The 25,174-nt window shown below is 36.7% G+C and overlaps 3 protein-coding genes across 3 annotated transcripts; 2 read left to right on the forward strand and 1 right to left on the reverse strand.

The window, feature by feature from the left end:
* Positions 1–181: 181 nt before the first annotated feature.
* LOC135719405 (myelin and lymphocyte protein-like) lies at positions 182–2,210 on the reverse strand. The gene is made up of 4 exons (XM_065242095.1): positions 2,054–2,210; positions 1,143–1,310; positions 898–1,032; positions 182–572 (listed from the first exon to the last, which is right to left on the reverse strand). The coding sequence occupies exons 1-4, from the start codon at positions 2,141–2,143 to the stop codon at positions 498–500; spliced, it is 468 nt and encodes a 155-aa protein (XP_065098167.1). The 5' UTR covers positions 2,144–2,210; the 3' UTR covers positions 182–497.
* Positions 2,211–4,285: 2,075 nt separating this feature from the next.
* On the forward strand, positions 4,286–6,649 carry pgap4 (post-GPI attachment to proteins GalNAc transferase 4). Its single transcript, XM_065241084.2, has 2 exons — positions 4,286–4,414; positions 4,615–6,649. The coding sequence occupies exon 2, from the start codon at positions 4,800–4,802 to the stop codon at positions 5,988–5,990; it is 1,191 nt and encodes a 396-aa protein (XP_065097156.1). The 5' UTR covers positions 4,286–4,414; positions 4,615–4,799; the 3' UTR covers positions 5,991–6,649.
* Positions 6,650–9,243: 2,594 nt separating this feature from the next.
* Positions 9,244–24,502, forward strand: tpcn3 (two pore segment channel 3). The gene is given in 21 exon segments (XM_065241083.2): positions 9,244–9,533; positions 9,923–10,005; positions 10,104–10,218; positions 10,626–10,754; positions 11,179–11,295; positions 11,709–11,827; positions 12,270–12,371; positions 12,528–12,654; positions 12,759–12,966; positions 13,098–13,242; positions 13,376–13,561; positions 14,985–15,049; positions 15,213–15,300; positions 15,415–15,484; positions 16,272–16,491; positions 16,625–16,715; positions 16,811–16,924; positions 17,073–17,185; positions 17,312–18,036; positions 19,188–19,376; positions 24,444–24,502. Coding segments are annotated over 19 exon segments (2,331 nt in total). The 5' UTR covers positions 9,244–9,419; the 3' UTR covers positions 17,437–18,036; positions 19,188–19,376; positions 24,444–24,502.
* The last annotated feature ends 672 nt before the right edge of the window (positions 24,503–25,174 follow it).

Genomic DNA, 25,174 nt, shown 5'->3' on the forward strand with positions numbered 1-25,174 from the left:
TCATACAAAGTGTTACGAATTAACCATCTTATAAAATAAAGTACCAATTGCCATGAGATAGCATTGGAAAAATCCAATAGTTTAATTGGTACTGTAGACCATTGTGTTACCGATGCAGAGGTTGTGGGTTTGAGCCCCAGCCGGTATACTGTATGTATCAATTATGAGATCATACTCCCCAGACTATTTATAATTTATTAGATAAAGCAAAATTACATATAAATTAAACTTGCAAGAATAGTTTACAAAAGCTATGCCAAAAAGGTGTTTTCTAAAAAAAGAATTTGTACACATTAGTAGATGAGAGTGAGAGGACTGGACAATCAATCTTCTTTCGCATGATCAATTAAAGATTCTCTGAATGCTAAATACAATCTGTTTCAAGTTACACTGGTACAAACATGAATTTAACATTTCTTAAAGAGACAGCGCAGTGATTGTGTGTTGTGAAGTCTTTCATGGGTGTAGTTGGAACCAGTCAGTTGATCACAGGCGTTTTAGAAAGATTTCCATCTGATGGCTGAGAAAATTGTGTGGATGAAATACACTAAAGTGCTGACAAAGCAAAACACCTGAAACGAAAAAGAACAATAGTCACCACTATGTCAAAGTTACATATGTGATCTGATCTGATCTGATCGCAGTTACTCATGTTGGTGTTTCCTTATCTAGTAAAGTTGACTCATATTAAACAAGTTTGCAAAGCTATTTGGATTCAGAGGAATTAAGAGTAGATGCAGTTGAAAAATACATAAATAAATGTCATTTTTTCATATATACTCTTCCGGAGCTTGCACCCAACCCAGGACATTCTGCATTAAGTTGCATTTTCTGTCAGTTTTTGAACAAATTCACAGATATTTTGATGTTTAAACAAATAACACTACAATGACTCACCACAGCAGCCACATCCAGCTTGTAATATAGTGTGTCTTTGGCTCCATCCACATAACTAAGAATTATACACCAGTAAGCTATAAGCACAGAAGCACTGAGATACAGAAGAGTCGCAAAAGCATGGTATGCTACATCCTGCAGAGAAACAACAGGAGGGAAAGTAAGACATTTTATTCCAGATTATACAGATGAGTGCAACATGATGCAGCATTAAAGGATGTGTGTATTTCTTATAATCCACCTACCGCGCCTGCCCAAGAACTTCTGTTACGGTGCGACCCACAGGCAAATATCATCATCCAGAGGAAGGTCACGACAAAACAGAAAAGTGACACAGTGATCACGTATGCTTGGGGGTTGTAAGGAATGATTGTTGTAGATGCTATAAGGCACCATACCAGCCCGCCAAAGACCTGAGAAATGGAATTAATATATACATTTATTAAAAGATGTTTTTTTAACAAACGCTTCAAAATTTCAGTGCTTCTACAATTTGTATAGGATACACAGTATCCTGAAAGTGAAAGTTGAATCTCTTAAAAAAAAAAAATTATTCAATTGGTAACACCTACAAAAATTTTCAATTAAAAGGGAGTTAAAAATTTAAATTAAGTTTTTAAAGGGTTAACAATTAAATATATTTTTTAAGTTAATCCAACTTTCACTTTTTACAGTGCACTGTTTGTACAAAAAACTGAGGTATATAAATGCACATTCAAATGTCAAATTGTAGAGCTATACGTTTCCTCTTTAAATCTGGGCACAAAAACACATAGTAGGCATATTAAACAGTAGGCATATAATACCCTATAGACCAGAGTACACACATTACCCCAACAATAAATTAATTTTTACATACCAGTTATATTTTAGTTAATCAAAAACACTGACTAATATTTTAATTTTGCAATAATTAAAAAATTGTTTATATGGGTTGTATTTTATTATCTTTGACAAAAATGTAAATATGTTTTAAAAATAAATTAATGTGTAACCTTCATGACAACTTTAATTGTTGAACCAGTAACAAATGTTATTTAACAAATAAGTATTTGAACGTATATACTTAAGGTTAATCGAGTTTAAAGCTTAATAAAAATTATGAAGTCAAAGAGATCATTTAATAATTAAATTATAACGAATTAAAACAACTCACAAGTTCTGGCAGGTAGAAGATGTCGGGAATGGTGCAAAATATAGCACCTCCGCTGGGTAGGTAACCCATTTGACCTGTATTGGATGCCATACAGTAGAGTTCGCGAGCACCTGTGTCTCACCTGTGCACAGGTAGAATAAATGTGCGAAAGTGCTAGAGATTTGAGTTATAAAAGATGCTGGTAGACAACTGGAAAAACTTGTTCATCCTGATGCATTCTAGTAAGACCCACCCTTTGCTTTCGGCTCAACCGAGTGTTGCTGTTTTGCCGGCTTGGTTGTCATTTGGGTGACAAAGTTAACACGTTTACAAATTGTTGTAGCGACCGACGCTCATGAATATTTGAATAGTTTACTGGTTTCTCGTATAGATAGACACAGCCTAGATTCTAGAGTTGCATACTATGGTCAGGAGGGGGGAAATCCTGGGTCCTGGAGGGCCACTGTCCTGCAGAGTTTAGTTCCAACCCTAATCAAACACACCTGAATTTCATTTCCAAGTAATCCTGAAGACTTCAATAGATTTTTCAGGTGTGTTTAATTAGGATTGAAACAAAACTCTGCAGGACAGTGGCCGTCCAGGACCAGTGTTCTCCACCCCCGAACATAAGCTACTCTGAGGAAAAAGTTTTACTTACAATGGTTAAAAAGTAAAAACAAACATTTCTTATTTTAAAGATAGTTTTGATAAGGTTGCAAAATGAAACCGTGCAGGTTCTGGCATGGTTGATCTTCAGCGCGCATTTCTTTTGATCAACAACTCCGATAGTGAGGAGTCATGATCTGGTTACCTTGGGGGGTTAAATTCCCCTGTGTTTAACCAGACCACAGCTGAACATTGTGCGTGTCAGAGCGTGACTCGGGGTAGATTTCGTTTCAGACTTTTTTAAGTGTTGGTTTCTAATGCACTCCCAGGGTTAAAGTATTTGGAGTTGCAACGTATATTAATCAATGTAGCCTAATTAATGTATTTTTGTATGAATGAAATTCATGATATTAGCCTAATACTCCATGTTGATAATTTAAACTAATGAAAAGAAGACCTGCTAGCTCTTTGTCTGTTTAAGACGTCAAGCACGCTGTTGATAACGTAAGAAACCGTATGTTTATGTGAAAATATACTGTATTCAGCAGCTGAAAAAAGACTAACATTAAAAGACAAACATTGGTCAAAAACATGTGTTTTAATGTTTATATTATTTTACTGATCAAGATTATATTCTTTACAACTTTGACTGTGTATGTACATTCACTCAGTTCACCCAAAATGGAATTTAAATACAAAAGAAAAAACAACACAAAAACAGATAGCCTATGGGTAAATATATAGGAAATGCCTTAGAAAATCTTTCAGGTGCAGGGGCTAAGGTCAAATTGTAATGACTGTATGAAATGTATTATAATAATGATCTGTGCTTCAAACAGACGCACTGAGTTTGTGACACAAAAATTTACACATTACTGCCATCTAGCGAGTGTGTTAACTGGAGAGGACAGACCTGGTTTATTTGTATCTTTTATTTTCAACTTTGACATCACCATATAATATTATGACTGTAGGCCTACTGCCGTAGTAGGCTACTTTTGTCTTCTTTTTATACATTCAATTGTTTATTCCACATCAAAATGTTCATGTGTTATTGGATGAGTAAAAATATGTATGGTTTGTATTAAATCGAGTAATTTGTTTATCAAAACTATCTTTATATTCCTTGAATAAATGTATGAAAACCAAAATAAATTATGTTTAGCAGTAAAGAGAACTTTGAAAAGCTGTGTGCATCTTTATGGAATAATTATGGAATAAACTGCAATAGGCCTAATGAAAAAAAGAGCAAAAGTTGTTATGTGCGTGATGACTGATGATGTATATTTTACTTGTTTCACCTCAGACAAATGATTGATATAGCTTACAAATGAAATGGAAAAAGATTTACAATAAAAACACGTATAATATAAGACATGGTAAGCAATAAGCATGTTAAAATGTCTTAATGGTCTATTCAGCAGAAACCTATCTACACTCCCACAGTGTATGCTTCTCCTTCCCTTAAAACCTGTCCAACTGAAACTATTTCTTGTAAACTAAATTGCTCTGCGCAGCCGTCAACCTCTGCGTACTGTACTGTCAGTGCGCACGCAATATCCATGCGCGAACGTCTACAGTGCGCGTGCGTGAGAGAAAATTTGCCCCCTAGAGGCGGCTTTGGCTATTTTGTTACACGCAATGCGCATTTTATCGTGGGGTTACGGTAAAAAGAGATCGCCATAACTTTTGTGTTAGATTGGTTCCAGAGTACACTAGTTCGCTGCTATAATCCAAACAGTATATTTGACGAAGGGTGCCGAAATATTCTGAGAGGTAGGAATTGCTGAAACGATCAATAATTTGTTATAATAGCTGCTAGTAGTATATTTTGCCTAACGGGCCATCGGATTATTCCCGGTTGTGTTTTAGCGTCATATAGTTACAATATTCTTAGTGCCTGACGCGTTATTTCTGTTTATTATTGATTTTCCAAGAAGAATATAACACTATGGTTTGTATCACTCTGTATTTAGATTTACAGATCGTGCATGGAAATATCTGGAGTTTGCAAGCCCATAGCTATGCACATGCTTTAGATGGGCGAAGTCGTTTTACTAGATGTAAATTGGGATCGCCGCACCTGTGGAACACATCAGTCTCGTGTGCTCTGAAAGTTGGATGAATACCTGGATTGTAATATCCGGATAAAGTGAAGCAGATGCCTCGATGGAGAACCCATACCAGCAAGCACTTTCTTTGGTCAAGCCCTGTAGTCCAAGGGCTGATTTTATGTGTAGTAACTTTTGGAGTGATAATGCCCATATGTTGCCATCGTTTATTGTACTCCTATTATTTTTTAAAAACTTTTTATCTTGATTCACTGAGTGATGCAGCACTACAAGAGAGCCTTGACAGAGGGCAGGAAGCTCTGCATTTCTGGCAGGGTGTGGAGTCTTCAGAAACCCTGAGGGACCCGGTGGAAATGGTGACTAAGAAACCGGATCTCTTAGTCACTGTTGTGACAGCAAGAAGAAGTGAAGGATGGGACTATCACTATCTGCTTCAGGTGACACATCGGCTAATGTCTCTTCTGAAAGCTTGTGGTGATAAACCATGTGCAAAGGTCATACTCTGTGACGTTGAAAGCGGCCCTTCTTTGAACGAGGATGTTTTGCTTGTGGAAAAACACTTCCAGGTTGTTAGACGTTCTCCAGAGGAGAAGTGGAAGAACGGAGAGGCGGACAACATCTTTGAAAAGGAGAAAAGAGATTATGTTTTCTGCTTGCGAAAAGGATGGGAACTTATGAAGCCTAAAAATGTTGTTGTCCTGGAGGATGATGCACTGCCAATGCCAGATTTCTTTCCATTGGTTAAAAATTTACTCTCAAGGAAGTTTGCACTCAACACTTTGTACATAAAACTCTTCCACCCGGAGCGTCTGCACAGGTATTGGAATCCAGAGCCGTATCGGATTCTGGAATGGGTGGGATTTGGCCTGTTTGTGGCTACACTTCTTCTCATCACGTTCTCTCACTGTACACCTCTCTCTTTCACGCTCTCTTTTTCTCATCTTCTCTTCCTGACTCTGTATGTAATGGCCGTGGTTGAACTGGCAGGGAGGCACTATCTCCTGGAGTTCAGACGCCTCTCTCCCCAGCTTTACGCTGTGTCACCTGCTACTGAATGCTGCACCCCGGCTATGCTTTTTCCAGGCAATGCATCAGTTCGAGTGGCCGAGTACCTGGGTCAGGCTGTCTGTGCTCAGGGTAATGCAAAAGATATGGTGCTATACAAAATAGCAAGATCGATTCCAGGAGAAAGGGCACATAGTGTTGAACCCAATTTGATCAAGCATATCGGAGCTTTTTCTTCCGTCAGGAGAAACCCACCTCGACCTAGAATAATTTGATACCCAAACAAAAAGCAATTAGTGGCACTTGGTCATTCAGAAATGTACACACCAAATTCTCCAAGAGAGTATATCTTACCCACTGACTTTTCATATATTTGGATATGAAGATAAAGCAGATGGCTCAATGCTGCAGATCAAGCATAGATGCTGCTAGAAGCTTGTGTGATGTGATATATTTTTCTATTTATATTTTAACACAGAAATGGTTTGTGTACTCTTACATTTGACAGTGTTTAAATTCTGTCATTTTATATTGTAACTTAAATTCAAATTCCTGAGAGATATTATTATTATTTAGATTGTTGAAGAAATCACCTTTTATTATTGAGTTTACGCTTTCTTTGTGTATAACACAATTAATAGGCCTGTAAAACCAATAATTTACATTTTGGTACCTAAAAATTTATAATTTTCCAAAAATGTGATTTAAGTTTTGGAATCTTGCTGCCTGTCTGTGGATCATAGAGTGCTTTGAAAATACATTTAATAATATGGAAAATCATTGAGTTAGGAATATATTAATGACAAATGTACATAGACATTCTGATGATTAAAAAAAAATTTTTTTGTATTAAAAGTTGTATGATTTTAATTTGAGTAAATTTTGAAATTTGATTTCGACCTAAATCCATATACACTTTGACTTATTGACTTTATAATTTATTGAAATTATTTACATCGATAGATTTTATTACGTCTACGGAGTTTATAATAATAAATTTTCTTTTTATTATTAATTAAAAAAAACAATGTTATATGTTGTTTAACAATGGTCTGTTTTATATTATGTATATTTTTTATCATTGGAATGGAAACATAAGTTGTTGTTTAAAAACTATTGTACATTAAAGAAATTATAAAGGGGCGGTGTCCCGGACAGGGATAAGACTAGTCTTATACTAAATTAAATGTAAGAGCTGTCCACTCCAAACTGAAAACAACTTGCTCTGACATATTTGTAAATACATCAGTGCCCTTTGTTTTGCCTCAAAATGCACACAAGTAATGTTTTTCGTGAGGCATGTTTGTTAAAACTAGTTATTTTCCTAATTAAACTAAGGCTTAGTCCTGTCTTACACGAATATCTTTCCGGGAAACCACCCCATAATGTTTTAGTTTTAACATTAAGGTATGGGTTAGAAGGTAATTGAGATGTAGTCTCTGGCCGTTTATCTCTCCGAAGGCTGCAGCCTCCAGAGGTCGCATATCTAGGATGCATACGTCATCGAGACTTTCTTATTTCAATATATAATCAATTATATAGTTGACTATTATTTTTAGTTAATCTTAAATTATTGTAACATGCTTATGACTCGCTAATATTATGCTCATTTAACTTAAAAAAACAGGCTTGATGACGTATGCAGCCTGCATATGCGACCTCCGCAGGCAGCAGACTTCAGGCAGCGGCCTCTGTAAAATCTGATCCTGTGCTCCGCTATTTCCGCTGGATCCCGTCACATGACCGCTCAAAATACAGGACACAGCACTCACTAGCTGTGTCCCAATTCAGGGGCTGCGACCTTCTAAGGACGTATTTTAAGACCGATTGCGTCACAGCAGCGCGACTTCAGGCTGGTAAGGCCGTCCCAATTCGAAGGATGCTTAGAATGAAGCCTCAAAATGCGTCCTCATTTCTCCGCGCTGTTAAGGATAGAACGAATGGATCCTTAACAGCCGAGGATATCCCAAGATTCATTGCGCGGCTGCAACGGCAGCTGGATATTCTAAAATAAACAATTAAAACCTTCATTAAATAAAAGTGTATTTATCAAAAAAAGTTTGTCACTGTTTTAGTATTATAAGTTATGTTTTGTGTTAATATTATTATTTTTATGATGCATATATTTCTAAGGTTGATTAATTTAATTTAATATACTGTTGAATAGTTTAATCTACATCAACGTGTCATATTTTCTAAACTAAATTAATATTTTTCTGATTTCAAATTTATTTTAATAAGTCAGAAACGTTTCCGCTATGTCCTGCTGACAGGCGCAGCAGGTGACGCCAATTATGGGTCGTCCGAAGGTTAGACCGTCTCATTTCAGTTCTCTTCGCGGATTTCTGAGGCTGCCACCTTGAAAGACCGAGTGCTCATATTTAAGGTCGCATGCTTAGAAGGTCGCAGCCCCTGAATTGGGACACAGCTTCTGTTTGAAAAAGCCAAATCAGCCATTTTAAAGATCATACGGAGGATATCATTTTCATGTTAGTTTTTTTAGTTTGTAGCTGTATTTGGTTGTAGCCGAATGGAAGATTTTAGCTATTCGAATCCCACTATGGCGAAGCCTTAGTTCGTAAATATTAATTAGCTTCCGTGACGTTTATTTGCTTCAGGGTCCAATAGAGACAGAGCGCCGCGCGTCATAACCTGAAAACCACGCCCACCGGGGGGGAAAACAATCCAACCGTCTCCATTGACTTTGTATTGCGAGAGGCTGCCTCCTTGTCATTTCTGGCTTATAACAAAAAACAGAATAATGCCTAAAAGCTGCTGTGTGACAATATGTACAGCTAACAAGCCAAAGAACCCAGAAATAAGTTTTTATAAGCTGTCGAGCCGTAAAACCCTGTCTTTAAGGAGAATAAAGTGGATCGCCGACTACGTTTCCCCCTATTGGACGCAGTTCTACTAATAGTATTACTATGAAAAGTTGCCTGTTTCCATTTTTGTGTCTTTAAACGCTCGTTTTTGGGGTCGACAGCTTATAAAAACTTATTTACAGATTAAAATTAAAAACAGAATAATACATAAAAGCTGCTGTGTGGCAAGGTGTACAGCTAAAAAGCCAAAAAACCCAGAAATAAGTTTTTTTTAAGCTGTCGACCTCATAAAACGAGCGTTTAAAGAAACAAAAGTGGAAACAGGCAACTTTTCATAGTACTTCTATTAGTAGAACTGCGTCCACTAGGGGAAAACGTAGTCGGCGATCCACTTTATTCTTCTTAAAAGCTGGGTTTTACGGCTCGACAGCTTATAAAAACTTATTTCTGGGTTCTTTGGCTTGTTAGCTGTACATATTGTCACACAGCAGTTTTTAGGCATTATTCTGTTTTTTGTTATAAGCCAGAAATGACAAGGAGGCAGCCTCTCGCAATACAAAGTCAATGGAGACGGTTGGTTTGTTTTCCCCCCGGTGGGCGTGGTTTTTAAATTTGCATATCGGCGCTCTGTCTCTATAAAAGGCTTTGCAACTTAATACTAATGAGCCCTTGCTAAATCTTATTGGTCACCATTCCTGTTGGCTATTGAATATTAATTAGATATAGCGTTGCTCTAACTTTAATGGCGAGTTTAAAAGCCAAGCTCTCGTCTTAGTAGGGTTTGTAAATTCGCTTCGCTGGACTTTTCAACACGGGATTTCCTGCAAACTGGATGTTCCCGCAACGCGAGGAGAGGGAAAAGTTGAGAGATAGTGAAAAATGTCGGAGCAAGACACGATAAAGGAATCGGTTGGGCAGTCTTTATCAAAGGATGAAGATTTAACCAACGGAGGGAATTCTGTTTCCAGCAATGATCCAGATGAGGTGACAGAGGTATGTTGGAATGATAGAATGATACTCTTGAACCCCTCTGCTCATCATTATGTTGCTACAAAGTTGCTTTCGGATAAAAACATCTTTTTAGATTATGAAACTGTTTCTGAGCAGTGGAGTGTTTGCTTTAAGAAAGATGATGCTGCTTTTAAATCTGGATCCTTTTTATGGAATGAGAGGAACATCTGGTGTCCTGTTTGTCAAAAACACGGGGAAAAATATCTAACACGTAGATTGCTTTAGATTTTTAGGGTAATGTGGTATTCTGCATGTTACATTCAGTCACATTAAGCATTTTTATTTATCTAAAATGAAATAGATGGCCAGAGAAACATGTTTTATTTTCTGTATATATATTTGTCTAATGTTTGTTGATGTTTTTTTTTTAGAAGTTTCAGCTGGCCACAGTCTATGTCTCAGATGCCCAATATAACAGGAACATCTTTTTTGATACCTCCCCGCAGGCTGTGAGGTAAGATCTTATAATCAGACTGGTTATCAGGGTTACAGTTATAATTTCTAATTTAAACTAATACCAGCCTGTACTTTGTATTGTAACATGCTCCATAGACTTTATCTGCTCTACAATCACTGGATCATGCAGACGTTGGTATATGTATTCATCATAACAAATCTTGCTCTGGCTCTATTTGAAGATCCTGCTGTTTGAAAAGTTCCAATATGGGTATGTTTAAACATAAAACATGCATGTAATTGGTGCCAAAAGCAGCAGCTTAATGTATAACTGAAATTGTCATTTAGTTGCAACTTATCTAATATGACGCAAAGAGATGTTCATATTTATGTATTTAACAAACGCTTTTATCCAAAGTTACAAGGTATAAATTTTATCATCAGTATGTGTGTCACCTGGGTTTGAACCCATGGCCTGAAATTATGGCACTGAAGAAAGTTTAGCAATTTTTGAGACGTAGGTGCAGTACATATGTTGATATTCGTTCCCAACTGAGTTGGGAATGAAAGTTCACCATCTTCTGTAGAAGTGAATTTAAATGCAAATGGTAGTTAATTGGTATTGTTGTAGTAAATCGTAGTGAAATAAAATAGCTTTGTTGTGCGTGTGTGTTTTAGGTAACTGCAACAATTGAGATCATATGTCTTTCCGCTTTCACTTTCCGGCTGGTACACTATGCCAAAGTCATTCCGAAAGATAAATTCTGGAAGGATCCCAAAAATATCTGCTTCATAATCATTGTAACGGTACGTAGGCGTGAAATCTGAACATTTTTTGTAAACTTTTTGTCAATCGGTAAATTTAATGTAAGTGAATTTAAATGTTTTAGTAAACTGTGTTTACTAGCGTTTTGGTTTGGCTTTATTAAAAATATTTGCCAAAATAATACCAGTTTCATTTCCTGAAGTATTCTGTCTGTGCTATGGGTTTTATATGAGAAAATGCTGAGAATGTGCTCATAACAATGTTGAGAGGTGAACTTTAGCCTGTGGTTTGTCATTCTCAGCAGTTCTAACTAAGCAGAAGGCCGGATCTCCAGGAAATGTCTGTTCATTATTGACTATAAACCGAGCACTGTTAGAAGTCACGCTTTTACCTGAGATTTTAAGTGACACTGTTTCTTGTTCAACTTATGTTTATGATATTTCTTTCACCCTTTCCATCTTCTAGCTCTCGTTCATAGATTTGACTATTTATGGGGCTCTGAAAGCAGCAGGCTACTTTGGCGTCCGATGGTCAAGGATCTTAAGGCCACTTCTGTTAGTCAATGTTACGGAAGGACGACAAGTAAGCACCTAACAAAAAATAAATCGCACCAAAACAATGAAATAGTTATGAACTCTCATAAAAGTTTTATTTTTTTTACTTAGTAGTTCTGATCATTTATTTCATTACTTCATTAATTGTGGCATGAAAAGTTGTCAGTAGTCCTAAAGGAATTCTGTGGAATACACTATGGAATTCTAAGCTCTCTGTGAGGAAATGATTATTTGCAAATGAGCATTTTAATCACTGGACCCCTGTATTTTAACAAATTAAAAACGCATGACTAAAGATGAAACAAGAAATTACAAATGCCTGGAATTTCCATCAAATTTAAATGTACAGCAAAATTAAATAAAGTCCTCCATATATGCAGGTGTAAAGTATGTCCCGCAGAGCTTCAGTATTTAACTCATTTTTTTCATTTGTGTCTGTAGCTCCGGAGAGCTTTTAGGAGTATTCGGAACGCACTACCTCAGATCTCCTATGTGTTTTTCTTATTCATGTTCAGTGTATTGGTGTTTTCTCTCATGGCTCTAAAGTTATTTGGAAAAAGGTAAATATTTAAATATCATTCATAGATATACATTTTTCATGTCTTTCTGATTATCTTTTTTATTATTATATTATTATTTTATCTGATCACTTTTTAATTGCAATTGCTTTAAGCTAGTGGTCCCCCGGGGGTGTGAAATTGTGCAGGCCCTAGTTTAGTGGCATTGTATAATGTATCATAAATTCTGTGTAATCAAACCAACTAACAGCACTACATTGTGTAATTTAATATGTTTTGCTTAATTCAAATTTGAAGCTTCAAAATTCGAAGGCATGTACCCTACACGGGGGTTAAAAGGGGGGAAGGGGGTGTACTCTAAAATGTTTGAGAACCACTGCTTTAAGCAAACTTTAAGAAATTTACTAGAGGGAATTCTTACTGACCCTTGTGTTGTATGAAGTTGTTAATATGATCTGTAAAACTTTTTGTCTTTTATTCTTAGGGGCCTTCTCACCATTGATGGCTCTCCGTATTTCACAGACTATTTTGATATAGTTTTTGATCTGTATGTTTTAGTCACCACTGCGAATAGCCCAGATGTCATGTAAGTCATTTTTATTAGCTTTGCAAAAATCTCTGTTGTGTAATGTAAAATTTTGTGATGTAAAATATTTTACTGAAACACAAATAGCTTTAGGCATGAGGATAACCTTTACAAATGCCTTTGTAATTTCAATTTCAATTTTTTTTTTTTTTGAAGGATGCCGGCATACAACTACAGTGTTTTCTTTACGATTTTCTTCATTCTGTATATTGTTATCAACACCTACACCTTCATGTCATTCTTTCTGGCTGTAGTTTACAATAACTACAAGAAATACCTCAAGGTATTCACATCATCTGCGTTTGCTTGATATTGAAATTTGAAATGCAGTAGTGTGGAATATTCTTGCTTGTACTGTGTATTTATTGATTTATTTATGTTTTTCAGGAGGAGGTGCGGCAGCTGGTGAAGGCTAGAAGATTTAAGATGTGTCGGGCGTTTTCTGTGCTGCAGGAGCCATGTGGTGAAGGTGGGGAGTCGGTGGTAACCCAGACCAAATGGAACCACCTGGTCAAGCTGGTCAAACCGAATATTAGTACTGGCCACCGGGAACTACTTTGGAGTGTCTTGGATGATCAGAAGAAAGGATACATAGGTCAATAAGATTTATTTAAGGAATAGTCTTTTTAAAGCATCTTGACCTCACTAATGCACGTTCAGTTAAGCATTAGATTTTCACTATCTGTTTGTTTGTTTTTCCCTTCATCTTTCTCTTTGTCTGAGCAGGAAAGTTAGCATTTGTCCAATTGGCTGATCTGTTGAGTATCGAGGTGATCACAGTCAGGTCGCAAACTCATCCATTGCAGATCTGCTTTCCGTCACTGTATAATTCCTCAGCCAGCAGGTTTATACGATACATGGTTCATCACAGGTACGCAGAGCCAATTTTGACTACTTATAAAAAAGAACCATTTTATCCATGCAAATTTTTGCTTACCAGATGTTATTTGACATGTTTATTTATGTTATGTGATCACTTGTCATTTTGTATTTGTTTGTTTCAGAATGTTTGTGTATGTCTATGACCTGATTATCCTGGTCAATGCTGTGTTTATTGGTCTGGATGAGGAGAACCCTGTGGTGTCAAATGCTGAGTGGGGTTTTCTGGCACTTTATATGTTGGAGATCATTCTCAAACTTTATGCCACAGAGCCTCGTATGTTTTTCGCTCGACATCAGTTTTGGAACTGGTAAGCTGATGCATTTGTTGCCTTGTGTGAATGGTAGAGTGAAGAGTTCAGATGCAAAACCCTCTAAGTGCGTTAGACATGATTTATTCAGGGTTCCCACGGGTCCTTAAAAACCTTGAAAGTTTGTGAATCTGGGATAAAAAAATGCAAAAAAAGTTTTTGAAAATTTACATACATAGATACAGGTCATTGAAAGCGCTTGAATCTATTTTATGCAAGAAGTTTGTTGGAAAAAAATCCATATTATTCCGTGTAGTGTAGGATAATATCATAAAAATTCTAGACTTTTTAAGCACACGTGCTAAACTGTTTGCTTTAAATGCTTATATCTTCTGTTTACGAATGTTGATTCATACCAAAATCCTTTTTTGCATAGTTGTGTTTGACACATGAAAACGTCTCGGGTTACGTATGTAACTGTTGTTCCCTGAGAAAGGAATGAGAAGCTGCGTCTCCCTTGCCATACTTCCTGCATCCCTGTAATGCCATCTTTAGCAATATTTCAGATAGCGATATACTTCCTGGCTCCCACATCCGCCGTCTTTGTCATTAAGCCTCACCATTGGTTGAATTTGATATACACATTCAGACGCACTTACCCCTGGAGGCGTCCCCAAATTGTCACCATAGTGACGCAGCGCAAGTTCGCTTGAAAGGGAACTGTAACAATGTATCTTTAAAGGTAACACAATGTAATCTTGCTCTTACTTGAAATGTGTCCCCACATTTAGTCCTTGAGTATTTGAGGGTATTGGACCTGGAAAGTCCTTGAAAGGTCCTTGAATTTGAAGTTAACTAAGGTGTGGAAACCCTGTTTATTGTAAATGAGCATTTTTTTAATGGCAATGAAAAGCTTATTATTCAGTAATTGAGATGCCTTTTTCAGTCATTTCATTGGTATTTTACAAATGTACTTTTAGACGTCTTTTACTGCAAAACCCTCTTAAGTGCATGCAAAAATCTCTTTACTGTCCTTTCTCAATAAAGGTAGAAGGATAAAAAATTTGGTTAATATATTATTCGGTCAAAATCTTAATATATTCTGTAAACCTCCTTTGGCAAGGAAAAAACTTTTGCACTTCGACGTTCTCGTGCCAACGTTCATTCAATTATTTTGTGCAATTAGAGAACTTTGCTGAAAAATCATTATGGCGTTTAACAGACTCTGACAACAAACCTGTATTTCTAAATGAGCTGAGGCTGGGATTAAGAGGATTTGAATTAAATGTATTTGATGACCGTATAAGACGTGCTGAGAGCATTCAGTCAAAATCATAATCTTATTTTTGATGGAGGTGGCGTTCAGCAGATTTTGCATCCCAGCTCTTCATCTTTGCTCTGTGATTTACTGCATCTGCCCTCTTAACATCATCTGTGCAAGGTCACATGAGTTCAATCCCATCATGATCTGTTTCCATCACAGGTTTGACACCATCATTGTTGTGTCTGCACTTTTTGGCACAATCATTAACTCCGCACTCAAGCACTGTAAGTGAATATATCACTATATTAATATGAAACATAAACTCCCTGCAGTTTTAGATTATTACCAGAGATTAAATAAACGTGTTAGTCTAAATTTAGTCCCTGTGGAATTGTATATTGTTTACATTTATGCAACCATACTTTTAAGAAATCTATTTGTTTTTAGCTGGAGGTTATACGAGTCGTCAGATCTTGGACATCGTTTTCATTTTGAGAGTCTTGCGACTCATACGCTTAGTGGATTCCATTAAAAGGTACTTGTAAATAATTGCAACACAAACAAGTCATTTGAAGGTAAACGTGTGCTTGAAAAAAACAAAAACAAATAGCCATTTAAATGCTTGAGTAAACAAAACCTTTCCTTTCAGATTCCGAGCCATCATCAACACGCTTATTAAAATTGGACCAACTATTCTTACATTTGGCCAACTCATACTGGTGAGCTTTTACACATTATTTTGAGCCTTGCATCAAAGACTTTTAAAGGCAGGTCATCTCAATACCCACTGTGGTAGTGCCCCACAGGCATTTATTTACTTTGTCAGGAATATTTCTGCTTCTACTTTGTGGGACACACTTATATACCAGAAATCATAAAGTTTTGGACAGGCTTCATACAGAATTACATTTCAAATATAAAGAGCACTACGCAATCAAATATTTAAAAACAATTAATTTCGTGGTAGAAATTGTTAAAGTTGTTAAAAGTGAGAACAAAACGTACAAAATATTTTAATTTGGATGCACGCGCACAGGATTTTGGGAAATCAAAGGGAGTAAAGGATACATCTATCGATCAAGATAAAAAACCCCAGGAGACAGGAAGTGAAGCAAATATTAGACTCGCATGTGCCTCGATGTCTTCCGACCTTGGAATGCCACCTCTAAAGGCAGCATTTTACAGCTTTCGGACACAGCCAACATAATTTATATTTTACGAGTGGCCTGTTTCCTCCTCCTTATACTGTCTTTATTGCACCATACCTGGTCTCAAGGACACCCTGTGCAATCATAGGGTTTCAAACAGGGAGGGGATGCCTGATTTATGGCTGCATTTAACTTCTGGTTTACCTGATCATGTTATCAGCATCCTGTTTGGTCATAATCATAAAAAGAAAAATACAGATTTTCATTAAAAATATAAAAATATAATAACATACTTTCATAAATTTATGAATGTCGTCTACATAAATATTGTGTAAATTCACTCTTCTGTCCACTACAGGTGGTGTACTACGTATTCGCCATGGTTGGAATGGAATTATTTAAAGGCAGAATCCACTACTTTGAACCTAACTCTACAATGCCTGACCAAGAGTACTGTGGAAATCCTCTACTAAAAGGCACAACTTTTGCAAAACTCAACTACTGCAAGAACAACTTTAACAATGTTGTTTCTTCCTTCATTGTCCTGCTAGAGCTCACTGTTGTAAATCAGTGGCATGATATCCTTTGTCTCTGAATCATTTTTGATATTGCAACTGTAATGCTTGATGAAGTTGTGTGAAACTCCATATAAAGGGCTAATAACATCTAAACTGCCTGCAATGCATTGCCTTTCCCTTAACTGTGCTCCACTTGTGACCAGCGGATTCACAGCAGTCACACATGTTTCAGCCAGGCTATTTTTCGTCGTCTTTCATATTGCGGTCGTCATTATTATAATCAAGTAAGAATGGTGACTATCCACCAGTATTTCAATAATGCAATACGAAAATAATTTTTTGATTAGAGAGACTAATATTGTTATTATTATTCCCCCAGTATTTTTGTTGCTTTTATCTTGGAGGCCTTCTTAGTGGAGTACACCATTGATAAAAGTGAACTGCAGACTTCTCTTGAAAAGAAAATTGAGGAGCTGGAACTCAATGTTCAACAGTATGTTTTTTTTTTACAATGATTGACCATTTCAGGAACGTTAAACTGCTAATAAAGTTATTTTATATTTTTTTATATTAAAAGAGGTATGTATTTAAGTGTTATAATTAGTTTTCGCTGATTATAATGTAAATCTGTGGTTTTGTAGGGATGGTGTGGACAACGGTCTTGTAGATGCAATGGAAAGCAGTGACAATGACTTGGGTCCTAATGAATCTGGCAAACAGAAGCCCTCCCTTATGTTCAAGATTGCTTCAAGAAGTGCGTTTCTATTTTACTCAGATATGTATACATTTAATGTGATTAGTCTACCAAGAGTCGAATTGCTATAGCAATATGCTGATTTGCTAAGCTCATTTAAAAGAATTTTATTTTATTATTTTCCAGGATCCAGAACTGTGGATGGACTCTTGCAGAGAATGTTTGAAACTGATCTACGCCCTGAGGACTTCAACGAGGAGGAGGAACCAGAAAACATAAACTTCTCAAACCCTGTTTTTGACTCTATATAACTTGCATACAAAAAAAATCTATTTCCCCACAAAATGTAAATACAGTATATAATACAGTTTGCATCAAGGACTGTTAATTAAGTATAAAATGTTTGATACACTCTTTGCTATGTGGACCACCAATATCCATCTTTTTCTGTATCTGTTGTCAAAACATGTATGTAATCAAATGTGTATATATTTTTATAATACTCTTTTTACATATTTTTTTGTGTTGAATAAGAAAAGTACACTATAAATTAAACAAAGATTGGTTCATATTAATATTTTGCACATACAGCACATTTAAATTATTTTTGTACAACTAATGCCTACAGTAAAATATGACATATAAACTTAACTGCACTCTTTATGATGTAATCGATTGGTTAGTTATAATGTGCTGTCAAGTGTGCACCAGCAGAGAGCGAAATACCGTATGTAGCGCGTCAGCATCGCTCAGAGAGGAAGAGTGATGCGCGGTGCTGATGCTGGGAGTCAGGCAGGCGGGGAAGAAATCAGGGAGCATCCAGCGTCCTTAACCATGATGGAGCGAGGTCAAAACATTATTCTGACACGGGAAAAGAAGTTATGAGCCTCTATACGTGAGAAAATGAGCAGGTAACAAGCGCTTTATTGTTAATTTTAAACCTCGTTATGGCATAACATGGCTTCTGGTTTAAGGCCATGTCTTATTGGAGGATCACTGGATTTCAGAGGGATGTCAATGAAGCTGCATCCAAGTTTAACTTAGAATTTTTTTCTTAGGTGGTGAAAGATGATTTTGTGTTTTTCTTAAAACAAGATGGGGCGGTTTGAACCAGTGCTGCCGTTTTGTCTTTATCGTGGGATTTGTAGTTCTGTTCGTATGCGATCTTGTATTGGTTTCCGTGTGTCTCCGAATGCATCTTAACTATGGGTCAGCAGTTTTATAATCTATAGACTTATCATTCATTGATATAGTTTTGATAAGTAGTTTATCTATCTTGAGGAAACAGCATATTGACCACGGGTGTAACCATGAGGCGGAATTACGAGTCCTAATACGGCGAAGGCGTTGCTTATTAATAATAATAAGAAATCTACGCTGACGTTGCTTGGTAACCTTCCTAGAACATCCAGTCAGGCAGTCTAATTAATATTCATAACTCAAGCCTTCACCACGGTAGGATTCGTTAATTGGTCAGCTTACAAGCGGATGCGTTTCAATGCAGGTCTAACAGCCAATAAAGTATTTCAACGTCATTTTTACGTCACTAAGTTAGTAAATATTCATGAGTGAAGCTTGGCCCCAGTCTGTAGCATAGATGCGTCTTGAATGAGTTCAGTGAGCGTTGCGCGTCCTCTACAGATAGTGAAGAGTCACTGCATGGATGTTTGACGCGCTGCAGTGCGACAAGGATGCGCGACAGTTGCGTTATTGTCATTTATTAATTCCAAAGCATTTACAGTTCTGGATAGAAAAACATTTACGTATTTTTTATTATCTCGTCTTGGATGTTTGCATCATGATGCTCTCTGAAGCCCGTCCTACGATATACTGCGAATTCAAGCACACATCACGTGCCATTTCTGTATATTTGCCATAACCTTGGACTCTGGTATGCGTAAACCGTTTGCATGATTGATATGTAATAGGCAAAATGACAATTAGATAACCAACTAGGTGTTTTGTGGCTTTCATCTTCAATGGATTCATCGGAACGATTGAAAAAGGCTTTGTTACGTGCATAAGTTACATTGTAACAGATTGTCTTCGCGTTTATTTGAAGGTTTTACAAATTTTGATCACACCTGAGGGGATTTCTTTTCTTTGCTCGATGGACCGACAATAAGAGGCGGAAATCTGGTGCTTTATGATTTTTGAAAAGGTCCCATCTGATGGTTTGTGTCACCGTGTGGTCCCAAATGAAGATTTCAAAACGACGGAAGAGACTGACTTTTCATAGTCTCTGTGTCAGGTAGGGCTTTAAATAGGGGTTTGCTTTAATTTTCCTTTTAGGTAAAGCATGCGAAATAATTTGGAGTAAGGATTGCATTGAAATGTAGCTCTTTCAAAGTACATAAATGTGGCTAAACATGTTGTGCACATTTCCTACAAACTTTACTCCACCTTTGTGAAACACATGTATGCATTAAAACGCATTATGTATGTTTACTGTCCTGACTGGCCCAAGTGTTGTACTGTGCTGTATTGTGTATATGTATCTGTGTCCATTTCACTGTATTGCACATCAGTGTGTTTGTGTTTTCTTCAGTTCACAGGGCTTTCGTAATGGTGATGTGTTTTCGTAATGTCAAGTCATATGTTTCCTTTTTGCGCATCAGCTTATGATTCAATAACGCATGTATCACCTTTCTCTGGGACATTGAGTGCATACTGACCTTTGTGACATTCATCCTTATGGATTGAGTTTCTGTCTGACCATGCTTTCCTTAAGATGGACGGTGAGTCTTACAATAGTCAAATAACAGAGGAAGTGCTTCCTTTTAAAACATTTAGGCCAGGGCCATTACTTACAGGGTGCCAAATCCGGCTGCAGCACAGACCAAAAAAACAAAACAACAACAGACACAGTTGTCATACCGTAACACACGGTGTTTTAAGCATTGTGTCTGCTTAAACTGCTTGAAACCATTGAAAACAAGAATTTGACAAGTATAACAAATCTCTCTTTTGTTTTTTCTGGCTTGTAGGCTGGCAAAGGAGGGTTTTGGCGTCGACTAAATTGGTCAATTGCAGGATATTTGTCAGAGACGTAAGGTTTTTGAAGAGATTTGTGAACATGGTGAGAGAGTTACACCGTTCCTATAGCTCCCTTCTCCCTTTCTTGGAAATGTGGCTGCACTTCACTTTCTCAGAGTTTGATCACAAAATGGCTGTTGTTGACGCTTCCCTTCCCTGGGATTCAGAGGAATTTGAATTATATTTTATTAAATGAGGTGACCTGAATGAAATCCCCTCCGCTTTTCACTCACCGTAACCTCACATCCCATGGGTCCCCTGGAACGAAACTGACTTTAGCAGATAGCGGGAATACAGTACGAGCAGTGCGATTGAATGCTTTAGCTTTTTCGCCATCATTTTTAGCCTGTGCGCGAACAACACCCTTAAGGGACTTTTCTTGCTATGTTAGTTAGTCGCTAATAAAGCTGAGGGTAGTTAAGATAGCTGCTTTTTTTTAGAAACTACTGTATAGAAAATCTGTAGACGTAAGGTGGATTTCATTTATTGATTGAACATTGCGATAGCATTTCCACACCTTGCAGACCTATTTTTATCTTAATCTGATTACAAAGATTGTCATTTAGTGGTAAAATATCCCAAATATATCGTAATAGTAAATGAGTATTGTCTTTAAAAAAAAATTGAATTTCAGAAATGGAGACTAGGAAACTAGAGGCATAAGAAGGATTGAACACACATTAAACATAAATTAATAATAATTAAAAAAACATGTTTTCAACTAGGGCTGGGTATCGATTCAGATGTTCTAGATTGATTCTATTTCGATTCACAATACTTTTAAATCGAATCTATTTCGATTCTCGATTCAATTTTCGATTCGTGTTCTAGGGTAGGTTTTTATACTCGATTCTCGATTCAACTCAATGAATATAGATTTAATACAAATACTATATTAATAAAAAAGAACAGTGAACAGCAGTTTACAAGTGGGTAGTTAATAAAAAGGAATTAAAAAGACACAACACTATCGTCGTCGTCTTGCTTGTGAAATCTAAAATGCTTCCATACTTCTGACATTTTATGTGAACGTCGATGAAGCACATGAAACTGCCATTTTAAGCACTGAATGAATGAAGAGTGAAGAAGACTAGTAATTAGATTAATGTTAATCTTACGTTTAATGTTTGCGGAAATAAATATGAAAGAAAAAAAATCGATTTTGCTCTTTGAGAATCGATTTTGAATTGACCACATTTAAAAAAAAACGATTAATCGAAAAATCAATATTTTTTGCCCAGCCCTATTTTCAACCCATGCTTAGGTAAAATATGAAAAATTCCAGCTGTTGGCTTTAAATCAACATCTGCTGGGTTGTTTAAACTCGAGGTCGACTGATAATCGGCCTGGTCGATTATCAACACCGATATAAAGCATTTTAAGGATATTGGTATCGGTCGTTTAATGATTTCTGATAAAATAATTAATTTGAAAATGCGCTAATTGACACTGATGCAGCCCCCTCTTTTGACACTCACCACTACTGGGGTTCACGACCCCCTGGTGGTTCGCAGAGGAATTGCAAGGGGTTTTTAAGGCCCTGTTTACACGTACACGGTTATTTTGAAAAACTGAGACATTTCCCTTCGTTTGTGCCCTTCGTTTACATGCAAACTGAGAACTTGCCTCTGAAACTGATTCTGTCTAAAAACTCAGGCCACAGTGGAGATTTTGAAACATGACAAACAAATGTTTAGGCAGCCAATGTCACAGTATGTGCCAGAGCTCGCATCTACGCCAAAAGTCCGACTTTGTTCAAAAGAGGAAAAGGAAGTGATTCGTTGCTGTTTTCGGGATTCTGATTGGCTTACGTGGGCTTGAGCTTCTCGTTACACCGCCACCTAGAGGTTTGGCATGCTCTTGACGGCATATATACACGGGTACGTGTCAATGAACACTTTTCTGAAAACTGACATGTGTGCACAAAGTTATTTTTGAAACCGGAGAGGTTGAAATGTTCGTTTATGAAAATAGCCGCCCACGTGTAAACATAGTCCAAGTAAATCAAAATAAATCAATTAGAAATAAATAATAAAATGTAAATAAATAATTAATCCAATATTTAGTAATAATAACAACAACCATGAAAAGTACAACTAAACTTTAAAACAGATAAAAAATAAATGTTTTTAAAGTAAACCTGCAAATATGCTATTAAATTACTGAAATATTTGCTTAAAATCTCAGGGGGTACTAAAAGTAAATAATTTAGATCAAGGGGTTTTGGCTGATAAAAAGTTTGAAAACCCCGGCCTGATTTGTTGGGAGTCACAAGACTTGCACTTTATATTGTTATTATTATAATCATTTTTTTTTTGGTTTAATAATTTTTAAACCAAACATATATATCCATTCAATAATATTGTTATTCATCTACTTGATCTTTAATAATGGTATCCCGGCCATTGGCCCTGAAAAACCAATATCGGTTTAAACACATGGTTGTGTCAAATATGGACATTTTCTAGGTTAATTTAAACCCATTTAAATGTTGGGTTTGTTCATAATTGACATCACAATGCTCTGAAGACATTGGGTATAATAGTCACTATACTGCAGCTGGTGCTCAGTTACTGCAGAGTGTGGAACTGCAGGCTTATTGAACTTCAGTTGTATCTCGTGTTCAGAAACCAACGCATAGTGATTAAACTCTTCACTGCTCACATTCTTTTGCCAACTCATGTGAATTTGGACCAAATAAGATTTCTGCCTTTACATTTGCTTAAACAACATCACACACGTGACGTCACTACTTGTGTTTAGTATAACCAAAACACATATCATCCTTTTCATGCTTGTCGGCCACCTATTACTGTAGTTGTTTTACACAAATCTCCTCATGAAGGTTACATAAGTGCAAGTGTTTGTAACTTGGCACATGAGTTGGCAATATTACGCTCTCTCACTTTCTTGGCTGAACTATGTCTACCTATTGTCATAGTGCAGTTTGTTCCTAGTTTCTCCGTAGAGCACTTTTCTAGGATGCTGCATTGAAGAATACTGCAGTTCATGACGGATGCTGGGCTGGGCATGAGTTAGCTGTACTGAATCTGAGCAGAGCTGGGCCCTGCATGTTAAAACAAACCAATGGCGCTGCATGTAGAATAGCATGTTATTGGGCTCTAACCTGCATCTTTTCTTAAACTAAGTTTAATAAAAGAAACCACAGTAAATCGTGTTTTGGAATAAGATTTCTTTAAGTGTATACAGTACATGTATTACTTCACTGCAGAATGGCTGGAAAAGAGGCTGATGTTTGATATTGGTTTTGAGGTAAGAGTTTATACGGCAGTGGTATTTAGTTCAAGTCCTTGAAAGTCAACATGAAAACCTGCATTTTATTGCCTGTAAGATGGAAAAAGATTTGGAAAAGTGGGCTTTGTAGGAGGGTGGTTGAAAATAAAATAATGAGGGCTTGGTGACATCACTCAAAAAAAGAATGTTGTTATTAGAGGTAGAGAAATATACAAAATAAATTAATTCACTATTAACCAAATTTAAAAAAAATTTTACATTTTGCTTTCATGTTGACTTTAGGAGTTTCTTGACAATTGCAGTTACTCTTTAAAAATGAAACTTCACTCCAGATTTGCACTTACAACTTTGTTATAGGACAGGACTTAAATACCACTGCAAAATGTAAGCAATATTTCAGTAAATTCTAATTCTGAAGATGTTAATAAATATTTTAGGTGCTATTATTATGACTTTTTATCAGTGATTAACTTTATCAGTTTTACAAAGGAGCATAGTGTCCCATGTTTGGAGTGTAAATAGCATGTGCTTAAGAAATATTCTCACTTTTTTTGAGGGCTTGAATGTTGACTTTCCATCCACATGTTTCCTAGACTTGTCCTCCCCTATTTTTGTGTCATGCTATATTCTTTATGCAGGTATTTGGGTCAAAAAATATGTGGGGCAGCTTTTGTGCCTACTGCTAAACAGACCTTTACTGTTTAAAATAACATGCTTTATCTCATATAATGCCTTCTTACAATCAGAATATGAATAATGTCAGCCTTTTGCCTTAATGAATATAAATGTATTTAGAGGAATAAATTGTCTTTTTGGAATAAAAGATATTTTACTTTCTTAACATCCTTGAATGTTTAAAGAATAGAAGGGCATTCCAAAGCTAACTGCCTTTTTGGAATGTCGCTGTTTGTTGGCCATTGCATGTAGAAGCCAGCTCGACTGACCAAAAGCACGTCAACAAGATGCCAATAGTGGTGCCTCGGTGTCAAATGGGTAATTTAACAATACTCCTGGTCGTTTTCCACAGCTAAATGGCTCATTTAAGCTGGGGGTTGCCAGAGTGGTCTCAGGGTTGCAGTGCCTAGCACCAGCTCTGCAGGATAACGGCAACATGAACGGCAATACAGAGCAACAGGACATTCTGCCCCCTAACTGCATGGTCAAAGAGCGATGGAAAGTGGTACGTATACCAAAATATGTACACATGGATACACACAAGTATAATGCATGCACATTCTGCACACTGAAAATGCTCAAATGTTGTAAAGCCAGCAAGTTTCTATGGTTTCTTTTTCAACTTTACATTTAGATTCATGCAAACACTTTTATCCAAAGCAACTTACAGTGCATTCAAACTGTACATTTCTTTTATTAATATGTGTCTTCCCTGGGATCATAAAGGATAAACCCATAAAGGGACACTCCACTTTTTTTGAAAATAGGCTCATTTTCCAGCTCCCCTAGAGTTTGATTTTGACATTTGATTTTTTACCGTTTTGGAATCCATTCAGCCGATCTCCGGGTCTGGCGCTAGCACTTTTAGCATAGCTTAGCACAATCCATTGAATCTGATTAGACCATTAGCCAGGGGCGGCGTTTGCGTATGGCAGGGTATGGCGGTTGCCATACCCTAGCATTCAGATAAAACACCAGAAATCAACAGGCTATAATGAAGCTCATTAAAAATAATGTTAAATATTTTCAGTAGAACATATCTGAACATTGGTAAATCACTAATATGGATAATTTACGCGTGTG

This window comes from Paramisgurnus dabryanus, chromosome 14 (assembly GCF_030506205.2).
Source record: "Paramisgurnus dabryanus chromosome 14, PD_genome_1.1, whole genome shotgun sequence".
Taxonomy (NCBI): domain Eukaryota; kingdom Metazoa; phylum Chordata; class Actinopteri; order Cypriniformes; family Cobitidae; genus Paramisgurnus; species Paramisgurnus dabryanus.

Bases quoted from the DNA above. Each gene is read 5' to 3' on its own strand.
- pgap4 (XM_065241084.2), top strand. From the start codon at position 4,800: ATGCCTCGATGGAGAACCCATACCAGCAAGCACTTTCTTTGGTCAAGC.
- LOC135719405 (XM_065242095.1), bottom strand. From the start codon at position 2,143: ATGGCATCCAATACAGGTCAAATGGGTTACCTACCCAGCGGAGGTGCT. The intron at 1,311-2,053 runs GTGAGTTGTTTT...TCCATTTCTCAG, and splicing joins TCTTCTACCTGCCAGAACTT to GTCTTTGGCGGGCTGGTATG. The intron at 573-897 runs GTGAGTCATTGT...TTTTCGTTTCAG, and splicing joins AGCTGGATGTGGCTGCTGTG to GTGTTTTGCTTTGTCAGCAC.